The sequence below is a fragment of the Eulemur rufifrons genome, chromosome 1 (genome assembly GCF_041146395.1).
Source record: "Eulemur rufifrons isolate Redbay chromosome 1, OSU_ERuf_1, whole genome shotgun sequence".
Lineage (NCBI taxonomy): Eukaryota > Metazoa > Chordata > Mammalia > Primates > Lemuridae > Eulemur > Eulemur rufifrons.
Genome location: NC_090983.1, coordinates 94,176,048 through 94,190,225, shown reverse-complemented (window position 1 = coordinate 94,190,225; position 14,178 = coordinate 94,176,048). Strand labels below are relative to the sequence as shown.

At 41.5% G+C, this 14,178-nt stretch overlaps 1 protein-coding gene across 2 annotated transcripts in view; it reads right to left on the bottom strand.

The window, feature by feature from the left end:
* Positions 1-470: 470 nt before the first annotated feature.
* Positions 471-14,178, bottom strand: part of RALB (RAS like proto-oncogene B) — a 38,999-nt gene continuing 25,291 nt past the window's right edge. For both annotated transcript variants that reach the window (XM_069473671.1, XM_069473662.1), the window contains exons 3-5: positions 9,052-9,260; positions 4,754-4,931; positions 471-2,040 (exon numbers count right to left, since the gene is read on the bottom strand). In XM_069473671.1, the coding sequence (XP_069329772.1) occupies positions 1,921-2,040; positions 4,754-4,931; positions 9,052-9,260 (507 nt within the window). In that variant the 3' untranslated portion in view covers positions 471-1,920. The remainder of the gene's footprint in view (positions 2,041-4,753; positions 4,932-9,051; positions 9,261-14,178) is intronic.

Below are 14,178 nucleotides of genomic sequence, written 5' to 3'. Positions count from 1 at the left end.
GGGACTACAGGCATGTGTCACCATGCCCGGCTAATTTTTTCTATATGTATTTTAGTTGGCCAGATAATTTCTTTCTATTTTTAGTAGAGACGGGGTCTCGCTCTTGCTCAGGCTGGTCTCGAACTCCTGACCTTGAGCGATCCACCCGCCTCGGCCTCCCAGAGTGCTAGGATTACAGGCGTGAGCCACCGCGCCCGGCCAGACCCTCAGCTTTTTAAATTTTAAGAGTAATGGTCTCTCCTGAAGGAAAGATGAAGTTGAAATTACTGTTTATATTTATAATTTTATTACCCACAGCTCAATTAAAAGAGTTAATTGACACAGTTTGTTCGATATTGCAGAACATCTGACAAGAGCTATATTGAACAGCCGTCAGCTCCTTGAATACTTGTGTTTCCCATGTTTATGACAAGAGGATAAAATGAAAAGGCTGAACTACTGAAAAAGTCTATTTGTCTGCTTTGTTTTTATTCAAAAAAAAAAGCCCATGATTCTTTGGGAGGAAATACAAGATTGCTTTACAGTCGGATCATAATTTCCATAATCTCTGTAATAACCATAAATTCCAAAGGTTCCCACTCTCCTCACCCCAATCCACCTTTGGCACCTACACATGAAACGTCACTTCTGACAAAGGTGGGAAAGTGTGTGAGTACTGGGCTTTTATCACAGTGCTCCTTTCTGACGAAAATGCTTCTGATTGCTGAATTTAGAATACTGATACAGTAAGAAAGATTAACAATATCTCATCAGTGAAAATCTTTTTCTAACTAACTATATGGCTACCTTAGAAAAGAGTGATATCGGAAACAGCAGCCAGTTCTCAGAAGTAAAGGGGCAATGGCTTATCTTATCTTCCCCCACTTCTAATTTCAGATGAGAATCGCAGAGCAGTTCTACGAGAGGTAGCAGAAGGTCTGGCATAGGCTCTGGCTTCATGATTTCAGAAGACAATTTTAACTCATCCCATCTTTCAGAAGAATTCGTGTGACACTTCAAGAAACAAAGGAAGGCTCACTCAACCTCTGCATGCCGAGTGACACTGATCAGGAAGACGGGTGCGTCCATCACTAGTGAAAGGAGGGGCCTCGCCCAGAGACTGGCAAGTAGGAGAGGACTTAGCCAAAGAACTTAACAAAAATCTGATTAGAAAAGTGGGTCATTTATAAAGTGTACTACTCGTGAGTATTCACTTAACCTAACAAAAAAAGTTCCTACACAAAAATTGGGATGCTACAGGAGAAAAACAGCCAACACGGGCTATAATTGGCCAATACTTAAAGATGAAGAAAACAACTCAACTTTCATTTTTCATATGCAAGGAGGATTCATAAGCTTGATAGTGACCTATTTGGCACAATTCAAATTCATTTTTTTAGCTATGCTCCAGATCCACAGGGTATTGCCAAGAAATTTATCCAAAAAATCTGTGGATTTTTCAGTATCATTAGAGCTTAATGGATGTTTCTCGTTACCACTGCTACACTGATAACGGTGGGGAGGGGAGGTCTTACTCCACTCTCCTCTTCCAAAACCTAATAAAATAAGACATTTCTATTTCAAAACAAAAGATGGGAATGTTATAAAACTAGGAACAAAATAAGAGCTATGACATTACTTTTTCTATGTGATTAACACTCAACTGTTTCCTACCTGTAGCACTACACATACAGTTAAGCTTTGGGGACGGAGGGAAGAAACTCGGAAACCTCCTGGCAGAGCAGCCATTCCATGCGTGGACAAGGGCTTATTTCTTCTGCGAGCCACCGAGTCACAGATATTGTCCCCATTTAAAGAAGTGTGCAGGAACAAGGTTGGGGAGAGCAGGAAGCACAACCAAGGAGTCGACTGCAGTTTTCTCTTTACGAACCCAGCCCCTGTGTCCTAAGTGGCAACTGACTTCATCCACCGTCTTGGCGTTCATAGTAAGCAACATCTTTCTCTAAAACTTTTCTTGTTCTTGCTGCTTTTCTTGCCATTCTTGTCTTTGTTTTCTGACATTTTCTTTGCTCTGATTTCCCTCATTAGGTCAAAGAACACCTGGGGGTGGGAGGGAAGGGGTGAAAAGAATAGAGAAGAAAAGGCCATTTAATGATTTAATGAAACAATTCAACTAAGCAGGATATGCGGTTATATTTCAAAGCATAAAGCCACATTTATTTTTATAAGCCATATGCCAACAAAAACAAAGGATCTAGAGTAAATAAGAATAATCAACTCTAAAAGTATATTCTAATTATACAAAGTAAACACCTCTGCACATATCATACAACTGGCCGAGCTAAGGACAGAACCATCATAGGGCTACTGCCATTCAACAGCTAGTTTCAGAATGATAAAGTCTTCTCTTACGGTAAGTACGATGAAGGTAAAATGTGTTTTGCATGGAGCAAACCTACAGCTTGTGAAATTCACAAGTATGGAAAGTGACACTAGCAATCAGATTTTCTAGCATTTCCAACCACCAGAAAAGGGAAGAATGACATGAGGACCTGCTACTAGGTGCTCTTTACACCTCTGTATCTTATTGAATCCTTACAAAACCCTACAAAGGTTGGAATATCATTATGCATGAACCTTTCCCAGTGTAAGTTCACAAGAGCAGCCAAGGGCAGAGGGCCGGGAGGAGGAGGCACACACCAGCGAACACTGGGGCTCCTGCACTGAGAAGCTGGGGCGAGGGAGGGAGCCAGCTGTCCTTCCTGCCACAGTGTCCCCCCCATGTACACCCTCCCACCCCAGTTCTCAGGAACAACCACTCCTCCATTCCCTGTGATGTCAGCTGAAAGGAACTTTATCAAGAACCGATGAGACTTGTCCTCTGAATGTCAGTGTGTTATTTAGATACGATAATCTTTTATCTTTTGTCACGGTAGTTTGGGTTTTGCCCTCTGCTACCAGCAATCATGCCAGAGGGCTGATTATACAAGCAGACAAAATATGCCTCCTACAGAGAGACATCTGAGATTTCTCACTGAGAAAGATGGAGATGGAAAGAGTGAGAGTGAACACAGGCTTTTATCTTTGGACATTCACACAAAACCACAGCTGCTATCTTTACTTTCATGGACGTTCCTCCTCGGTGAACAGCAAGACCAGGCTTCTGGAGTGCAGGCCTCCACGGGCATTGGCACCAGCTCCAGGCCCAGCAGGATCAGGCTGACCCCAGCCCCCGGCTCCTCAGCCTCTCAGGAAAGAACACCGCCCAGAACAGCAACAGTGAATAGCTTCAAACCTTGCAGCTTTTCCTTTTGTCCTAACAGCAAAAGGCGGGAGGAGGGGGATGGAGCTCGTCCAACTAAAATGATGACAAAGTTGTTCAGGGGCTGATCTTATCACATCTTTCATGTAAATTCTTTACAAGTGAATACAATGCTGCCAGTCATAAGTTTCTGCTGGTTCCAGTTGGGCAGGTCAAGCTGGTCCAGGGGAGGAGGCGAGATGACAAGCTGCTGTACACAGCCCCCTCGCCCAACCCCACCCCTTCCAAAAAGTACACATCGGCAGTTCCAAGCTGACAAGGTCTTCCTGATTTTTTAAAAATGAAGCATATGTCTGGATTTCCTGTGTGTTTTCCACAGCCAGGACATAATTTGATAAAAGGAAAGATTTTGAGAAGCATAAGAATCAATGTAAGATTTGAGATAATTCGAAGAAAAAGTAGTGGATTATACACTTCACGCTGTAGACAACTAAACGGATTTATGTTGTAGGTGCTGCCAAAGTGCTTCTAAAGTGATCCCCTTCTAACACCAACATTCTCAATACCAATGTTGTTCTGGCACCGTTTCAAGCTGACATAAAGCCTGGTTAAAAATCTCCCCCCAACAGGTAAGAAGCAAAGGGCACTATTTCCCCACAGGAAGAAGGACAGAAGAAGGGATGTGGGAGACTGGGATGTGAAGCCGCAGAACACATCCACGGTCTGGCTGCCAAGCTGATCTGTGTTTAGAAGTCGCAAGAGCGTGGACCGTGAGGTAAGAGCTAACGAACAAGGGGACGGCAAAAGGGAAAGCCTCATCTTTAAGGTTTAGCTTAAAGATTCTAGCTGTGCGGCAACCACCTGGAACCTTAATTAAAAAAAGAAAAAACTAGGTTTAACAATAGCAATCCCCGATAGGCGGGTTTTCAGATTATCAACATTCATCATTGTCAAGGTTACCGTCTCATTACAGAGACTGGAATGGGGAAGTACGCTGGGGATGGGATAAGAGAGAGAAAAGGGATCCCACAAAGTTGATTCCTGAGAGCAAGTACTACTCGGAGACTAGACGATAAAGACAGAACACCTTTGCTCTGTCAGCGGACAGTAAGGTGAAAAGAACAAATCTAACCAATAACTCAGTGAGAGCAAAATCAAGAAACTCCATGTTTCTTCCCGGGCCACCTTCAGGGGAACCTCCTGAGCAGCCCGAGGTGGCCAGCCCTGCCCGGGGAGCAACAGGCTGTGTCAGGCAGAGCGGAAGCCCCTCCTGCCCCTCCCTCCAGCACGGTCTCCTGCCGCACTGCCCAGGGCTACGCAACCTCACGCATTCTCTAAAGCCACCTCGTGGCAAAGTGAAAGGACCCCGGTTGTTTTACAGACAGGGTCAAATCCTCTCAGTGTTTCTCATGACAACGGCTTACCCATGTGGAGAAGCCAGAGTTTTACCTAGTTCCCATGAATGGTTCCCACAAAAACAAACAGGTGCGATATCTGCACTCTGCTGTTTCTCAAGGCTGTCTCCAAGAAGCGCACGGAGCGTGTGCCTACCTTGTCCACGTTGGCGCGCGTCTTAGCCGACGTCTCCACGTACTGCACGCCCCAGTCTTCGGCTTTGCTCCTGGCCTCCTCGATGGGCACCTGCCTCCGCTCCTCTAAGTCAGACTTGTTTCCCACCACGAGCAATGGAATTTTATCTTCTTCAGACTTGACACGGAGGATCTGCTCCCTAAGGCGTTACATCAAAAATACAGCAGCTGAGAAAGCCAGAGTACAAACCGGGTTTTGTGGACCCCCCTGAAATAAAAGGCTTTCCTAAGGCAGAAGACGACATTGCTACACGCAGGGCATGTTCCAAGGAAGTACTAGAGGCAGTCATAAACTAGACAAGTGTTTTCAAAGTCAAGTTCTAGGTCTGCCTGCATCAGAATCACCTGCGGTGCTCGTTATAAATGCAGATTTCCAGGCTCAACAGTCCTAGAAAGACAGGTGTCTACACAGAAGCCCAGGACGCTACATTCCAATGGGCCCCAATTTACACTTTTATACACAAGAGAAAGAAAAAAAACTGTGAATCTCTGGGATAAAAACAAGCTAAAAGAAGAATCACCATAAAATGCTTAATAATTCCCCTTTAAAAAATGGTATGATTTCTTTGTGACAGTAAAAGCTATGAAATCCAGTGTTTTTCACATGGAAGGTGCCAGCCTATTAGTGGCACAAAATCAATTTAGTGGGTCAGAATCTGTAGGGTTTTTTTTCCCCCTCAGTGAAATACAATATTATAGACTAGAACAGACAGAACCATCCAAGGTAATCTCAAGTAGTAAAAGTAAGTACTGCTTTGTGAATCTTCGGTTTTGATTAAATCTCCATATGACTCCCCCACTACACACACACTTACAAAGTGTCCATTTAGACACAGTAAATGCTAGAGGCCTGCGATCCCCAACCCCAAGGCCACAGAGCTCCACACCATCCCCCATGGAAAAATTGTCTTCCATGAAACTCAGGAAAGGGTGAGGGAGGGGGGCCGCACAGCAGGAGGTGAGCGGTCAGGCGAGCAAAGCTTCATGTGTATTTACAGCCGCTCCCCATCACTCCTATCACTGCCTGAGCTCCGCCTCCCTCCCACCCCTCCTCACCCCGCCAGTGGAAGAATTGCCTTCCAGACTCAGGAAAGGGGAGTTCATAGCAGGAGGTGAGCGGTGGGCAGGCGAGCAAAGCTTCATCTGTATTTACAGCCGCTCCCCATTGCTCACATCACCACCTGAGTTCCACCTCCCCTCCGCCCACCCTCCATCCGTGGAAAAATTGCCTCCCGTGAAACCAGTCCCTGGTGCCAAAAAGGTTGGGGACCACTGTCAACAGAATAGGGACAGATACCTTAAGCAGTAATCACATTTCAATGGACATTATTTTTTTGCTACAAAGAAGAAAAAAATGAAAGGAAAGGAAATACTCCAAGGCCTATGGAAAAGTATTTCAAAAATGTCTTCTCTAAAAATACCCATTAACCTCTACTAAAAATAATCATCTATTCAAAAGTATTAATCAAGATGAAATACTTAAAACATCAATTAAACATTACACTTCCATTACTTTGGTCCAATGTGGATATTTCTATTTCTGCATTTCAATACATTTCAAAAAGAGTCCTCTTCAAAAATGTATTTTGTGGAGATCTGCATTGATTTTTACATGACATAGGGTAACATTTCACAGTAATAAAATTTTTTTTAAATTTCCATACAGACAATTTAAGTACCAGATGTCAAATATTTTAAGACAAACACAAAGGAAGAAAAGATACTTGAAAATTGCACCCTACATTTGAATAGGGGCCAAAAACCATGATACGTTTGTAAGTTATGTGATCAATATAAACTATGAACAATAAAAACTCATAGCTTTTTGGTTCATTAGCCTTGCAGGGGCATGTAAAATTACCTCATTAATAAACATACTGATCCAAAAATGAGAGCACAGAGTTCTGGCCTCTTGTGACAAGCCTATTTATCTTAGTTCATGAAATATCATCCAGAAAAAGTGTCCAGAAGATAGCATATTAACATTTGGCTTTATGTTGGGGCTTTTCCATTTGAAAAATACATACAGATGGAAGGCCGAGGCGGGTGGATTGTTTGAGCTCAAGAGTTCGAGACCAGCCTGACCAAGAGTGAGACCCCATCTCTACCAAACAAAATAGAAAGAAATTAGATGGACAACTAAAACTATACAGAAAAAATTAACCGGGCATGTGGCACATGCCTGTAGTCACGGCTACCTGGGAGGCTGAGGCAGAAGGATCGCTTGAGCCCAGGAGTTTGAGGTTGCTGTGAGCTAGGCTGACACCAAGGCACTCTAGCCCGGGCAATGGAGTGAGACTCTGTCTCAAAAAAAAAAAAAAAATACATACAGAAATGCTGTATTTTAAAACTGCCACCAGGCATAAAGTAAAGTGACCGAGTTAACCACAAGAGCGCAGATAATCTACCTGCACTCTTCTGCTTCCAATGACACGAGAAACCTGGGCAGCCTGGGACTTTTATTTAAATGTCCAGAGTTCAAGTCAAGAGAACTCACTTCTCCTTCTATTTGTTTTAGGTATTCATTTGCCCCTTTTCTTATAAGGATGCCCCTTTCCACACAACCACCAAAACCCCTTCCGAGATGAGACCCTGCCATGACCCTGAGAACGCAAGGAAATCATCTGTGCGCATGTGGTGAGGGGAGAGGACGAGGGGCGCTCGCTGTCTGTCCCCTGGACAGGACTGTCCTGCCTGGTACTTCCTTCCTGGTGAGTCACAGAGCACCGGGGAATCGAAATGCTCAGTACAGGGACGAGAGTAAGAGAGTGTGCGCATCTGTCCTGTTTTATCCTCAAGGAGGCACAAACACAGGACTATGTAGATACACAATTATAAATATGTGAGCTGTATTCAAATATAGAAACCTCTAGGGATATCTGAAAAGTCTAAAAATTAACAGGACTCTCATAATGAGTCCTGGTCATCTAGCTGACCACAACATGTGCACTACACTTCCAGAGAACCGAGGTAGTCGGCGCGCTGAGGACCTGCAGCTCCGCAGCGGGACAGCCGTGACGGCCAAGGCACTGCCCGAGCGCCTCCCGCGGGCTCTGCTGCTTCACCCGCGCGCCTCTCCAGGCCCCCCTGGCTCACTGACACCTCCTTGCAAATCCTGCGGACATATTCAGCTTCCTCATTTTCGCCTTTGGCTGATGATCACCTTACTTTCTGACCAAAACTTGCTAAAGAATGAAAAAAATGACTGATTTTTTGTTTTGTTTCGTTTTCCTCTTTAGTTCTCCATTAGACTCTAGATCTGCTTTTTTTTTTTTTTTTTGAGACATAGTCTTATTTGGTTGCCTGGGCTAGAGATCTTAGATCTACATCTTAAAATAAAAAGTCATCTGGATAGATATGTTTATAAGGAGAGTAAATTAAAAAAAAAATACAATTGTGTAAGAGAAATGGGAAAGGTATTATGGAGTAAAGAGAAAATTACAGAAGATAAGAATTATGCCCAAAAGTTTATTTCTTTGTAACAAAATGAACTTAAGGTATCTTTAACTGCCACATTTTAAACTGAATTATAGCAGTGAATATTCTACTCACTATGTAAGTACCATGTGCCCATACTGTGACAGGGTCTGGGGACCAATGTAGGGTAGCCACGGTTCCCGCCCACATAACTTCACAGTCTAACGCATCGTCACGTCATGTTATTTCTCAACAAGTACATTTTCAGAGAAACAGAATCTTGATGCTGAGTAAACTTGCCCCTGGTCACAAAGCCAGCAGGGGGTATGACAAGGATTCAAACTAGGGAAAGCCACACTCTCTCCCCTCCACTATGCTAAAAGTCCTTCCAGGAAGCAGTAAATGGTCATTCTGACTCATACCTCTCTCTCTCCTGCCAATGCTTCATAAACCTCAAAATAGATCAAAATTGTTACTTTTGTAGTAAAATCGTAAAAAAGATAAAGACAGTTAACTCTTATCCATCACTGTCTCTCAGGATTTATGTGAACAAAATTACAGGTTCTTGAGTATATGGAATAGCTTCATCCTTTTTCGGAAATAACAAGATTCTTAAAATAATTTATATTCAGAAATCACAGAACAGGGAAGCCCAAAGAGATTACAATAATGATGGACTATAATGTGGCAAGCCTCAGAAAGCCCCAGAAAATTCTTTAGATAGAATTCTTCCTAAACATACTCCACTCTCTACTGCTATGCTCAGGCCCAAATTCCTTCTAAGACATATGAAAAAAATGCAAAAGCCTCCTGGAGGCTTTAGCTATTTCATTTCAAACATACCTGAATTCGGCAGTTGCTGTGAAGGACTCATGTTCTGTGATTGAGAACACTAGCAGAAAGCCTTCCCCACTCCGAAAGTAGTTGTCTCGAATGGCTGCATAGTCCTCTTGTCCAGCAGTGTCTAGAATATCTATCTGGACTTCTTCTCCATCAAGAACCACTTTCTTTCTGTAACTGTCAGCTTTGGTAGGTTCATAGTCTTCTACAAACTGAGGAAATAAACAGCAATATCAGTAATTGACAGAGTCATAAGGGAAATAAAATCTGCCAAAAAACAAAATTCAGTACATGGGTACTTTGCCTACAATCAACCAAGTATTCATTGAGTGTCTATAATTATCACACTACATATAAGGCACTATAAAATAATAACATTTTATATAACACTTCAGTTCTTTACAGCTCTCAGTTCTACCATTTTTCATTTTGTTTTTAAACAATAGGGGCAGGTGAGGAAACCAGGCACAGAGCACAACACTCGGCAATATTATTGTCAGTATAAAATTATAAAACAAACACGGGCACAGGTGAGGAACAGGAGTTCTTGTTCATAATCAACAGAAGTATAAAACCCGTCTGGAAAGTAATTTGGCAGGATGTACTAAGAGTCTTAAATAATTATACAACATGACAAACTCCAAATGGGCCAAAGATTACATGTAAAAAAACCACTGAAGTACTAGAAGAAAATGTAAATGAAACCTTTTTACCAACTTGAAGTAGGCAAGGCCTTTTTAACTGACTCAAAATCCAGAAGCCACATAAGAAAGAGCTGATAAACCAGACTACAATCAAAACAAACAAACAAACAAAAACTTATATATGGCAAAAAGACAAATGACAAACTGGGAAAAAATATTTGAACCCATTATCACAAAGAGCTAATCTCTTTAATATATAAAAAGTTCCCAGAAACAGAAAAAAGTCAACAATCCAATGGGAAAAAGTGAGCAACAGATACAAACAATTCACAGAAACACAAATACATACATCAAACATACAAAAAGATGTTCATCTTTATTAATACAGAAAATGAAAACTAAAACTACATTGAGATACAGGGATACCTTCTTGGAGATGTTACAGGTTCAGTTCCAGACCACCACAAAAAAGCAAATATTGCAACAAAACAAGCCACACAAGTTTTTGGTTTCCAATTGCATATAAAAGTTATGTTTACACTATACCATGGTCTATTAAGTGTGCAATAGCATTTTGTCTTAAAAAACAATGTACATGCCTTAAAAATACTTTATTGCTAACAAATGCTAATGATCATCTGAGCCATCAGCAAGTTGTAATCTTTTTGCTGGTGGTGGGTCTTACCTCGATGTTGACGGTTGCTGACTGATCAGGGTGGCGGTTGCTGAAGGCTGGGGTAGCTGTGGTAATTTCTTAAGACAATGAAGTTTGTAACACTGATTGACTCTTCCTTTCACATAAGATTTCTCTGTGGCATGCAATTTTACCCACAGAACTTCTTTCAAAATTGGAGTCAATCCTCTCAAACTCTACTGCTGCTTTATCAACTAAGTTTGTGTAATATTCTAAATTCTTTGTTTTCATTTCCACAATATTCACAGCATCTTCACCAGGACTAGAGTCTATCCAAGAAACCACTTTCTTTGCTCATCCAGAAGAAGCAATTCCTCATCCACTCAAGTTTTATCATGAGATTGCAGCAATTCAGTCACATGTTCAGGCTCTGCTTCTAATGCTAGTTCTCTTGCTGTTTCCACCCCAGCTGCAGTTACTTGCTCCACTGAAGTTTTGAACCCCTCAAAGTCATCCATGAGGTAGGAATCAACGTCTTTCAAATTTCTATTAATGTTGCTATTTTGACATCCTCCCATGAATCATGAATGTTCTTAATGGAATCTACAGTGAATCCTTTCCAGAAAGTTTTCAATTTACTTTGCCCAGATCCATCTGAGGAATCACTATCTATGACAGCTATACCCTTGAGAAATATATTTCTTAAATAATAAGACTTGAAAGTCAAAATTACTCCTTGATCATGGGCTGTAGAATGAATGTTGTGTTAGCAGGCATGAAAACAACATGAATCTCCTTGAACATGTCCATCAGAGCTCTTGGGTAACAAGGTGCATTGTCAATGAACAGTAATATTTTGAAAGGAATCTTTCCTTCTGAGCAGGAGGTATCAATAGTGGGCTTAAAATACTCAGTAAACCATGCTGTAAACAGACGTGCTGTCATTCAGGCTTTGTTCTTCCGTTTATAGAGCACAGGCAGAGTAGATTTAGCATCTACCATTAACCAATGGTAAATTAGCATTGGCTTCAACTTAAAGTTACCAGCTACATTAGCCCCTAATAAAAGAGCCAACCTGTTCTTTGAAGCTTTGAGGCCAGGCATTGACTTGCTCCTCTCTAGCTGTGAAAGTCCTAATGACATCTTCTTCCAATAGAAGGCTGTTTCATCTACCTTGAACATCTGTTGCTTAGTCCAGCCACCTTTATCAATGATCTTAGATCTTCTGGCTAACTTGCTGCAGCTTCTACATCAGCACTTGCTATTTCATGTTGCACTTTATGTTATGGAGATGGCTTCTTTCCTTAAACCTCATGAACCAACCTCTGCTAGCTTCGAACTTTTCTTCTGCAGCTTCCTCACCTCTCTCAGCCTTCACAGAACTGAAAAAAATTAGGGCTTTGTTCTGGATTAGGCTTTGGCTTAAGGAAATATAGCGGCTGGTGTGATCGTCTATCCAGACCACTGAAACTTTCTCCATACCAGCAATAAGGCTGTTTTGCTTTCGTATCATTCATGTGCTCACTGGAGTAGCACTTTTAATTTCCTTCAAGATCTTTTCCTTCGCATTCATAACTTGGCTAACTGGCATAAGAGGCCCAGCTTTCAGCCTATCTCGGCTTCCAACATGCCTTCCCTACTAATCTTAATCATTTCTTGCTTTTGATTTAAAGTGAGAAACATGCAACTCTTCCTTTCACTTGAACATTTAGGGGCCACTGTAGGATTATTAATTGGCCTAATTTCAATATTGTTGTGTCTCGGGAAATAGGCCCGAGATGAGGGAGTGAGGTGGGTGGGGGTGGGGCGGGGGCCTGCTGGTCAGTGGAGTAGTCAGAACATACACAACGTGTATTGATTAAGCTCACCATCTTAGATGGGCACGAGTCGTGATGCCCCCAAACAACTACAATGGTAACACCAAGGATCACTGATCACTATCACAGATATAATAATGAAAAAGTTTGAAATATTGCGAGCACTACCAAAATGTGACCCAGAGACAAGAAGTGAGCAGGTGTTGTTAGAAAAACAGCACTGATAGACCTGCTTGATGCAGGCTTGCCACAAACCTCCAATCTTTAAAAAAACGCTTTATCTGTGGTATGTGATAAAGTGAAGCATTATAAAATGAGGTATCCCTGTACCATTTTTCACTTATCAGGCTGGAAAAAAGTCCAAAAGTCTAACAACATACTCTGGGGAAAAGGAACTCTAGTGCATTGCTAGTGGGAGCACAGAAAAGGGACAATCTCTATGGAAAGGAATTTGGCAACTCCTGGAAAACGAGAGAAGCACTCATCTCTGTCCCAGCCATCCTGCTTCTAGGAATCCAATCTATAGGAACACCTGCACACAAACATACAACGTAATTCACTGTAGCACTGTGTGTAACAGTAAAAGATCGAAAACCTTCCAAATGCTCAGCAATAGGGATCCACACAGCTACCATGTAGCTATAAAAAACGAGGAAGATGCCTATGTTCAGATATGCAGAGATCTCCAGAATTTAACAGTCTACCTTTTGCACAAGGAAAGCAGAAAGAGTGAAGTTTTATTAATATATATTACTTACATACACACATATATTTTTATAGCTGCATAATACTCCTACGTGTGTGTGTGTGTGCGCGCATCTGCGTGTGTGTTTATTTGCAAAAAAAATACCCTGGAAGGACAAACCAAGCAAATGTAAAGCTGCCAGAAAAACTGAAGCAAATAGCATAACTGAATATTAAATTGGTAATGAAGCCACAAAGAAAAAGAATTTAACTAATTCAAGACACTTTGGAACAGAGTATTTTGATAGACTGCATCACACTTAAAAAGACTAAGGACAAAGAAATTTCAAAGTAACACTAAACTTACCTCAGTGGTTATACTATTTAGTAACAATGATATTAATATTTCAAAGCTATTTTCTTTATATTGTATAGTATATCAAATAAGTACTCTCAGAAATCAAGACATTCAGAAAAAAGCAAATTACTGACAACCATGTACCATTAAAATTGAACTGGTGCTGGTATAACTGGAAATCCCCATGCGAAAGGATGTATTTGAGCCCCCACTTCATACTACACACAAAAATTAACTCAAAATGGATCAAAGATCTAAATGTAAGAGCTAAAACCATAAACTCTTAGAAGAAAACATAGGTGTAAATCTTCATGACCTTGGACTTAGCAATGGATTCTTAGTTATGACACCAAAAACATAAACCTGACAAAAGAAAAAATAGGTAAATTGAACTTCTTAAAAAATTAAAAACTTTCATGCTTCAAAGGACACCATCAAGAAAGTGAAAAGACAACCCAGAGAATGGGAGAGAATATTTGTAAATTATGTCTAACAAGCGACTTGTATCCAGAATACATAAAATCTCTTAAAACTCAACAGTAAATAACCCAACTCAGGCCGGGCACGGTGGCTCACGCCTGTAATCCCAGCAATCCTAGCACTCTGGGAGTCCGAGGCGGGCGGATCCTTTGAGGTCAGGAGTTCGAAGCCAGCCTAAGCAAGAGTGAGACCCCCGTCTCTACTAAAAACAGAAAGAAATTAGCTGGACAACTAAAAATATATAGAAAAAATTAACTGGGCATGGTGGCACATGCCTGTAGTCCCAGCTACTCGGGAGGCTGCAGGAGGATTGCTTAAGCCCAGGAGTTTGAGGTTATTGTGAGCTAGGCAGACGCCACGGCACTCCACCCCAGGCAACAGAGTGAGACTCTGTCTCAAAAAAAAAAACAAAAAAAAAAAAACCCGACTCAACAAATAACTCAATTAAAAATTAGGCAAAGGATCTGAATGGACAATTCTCCAAAGAAGATATACAAATGGCCAATATGCACA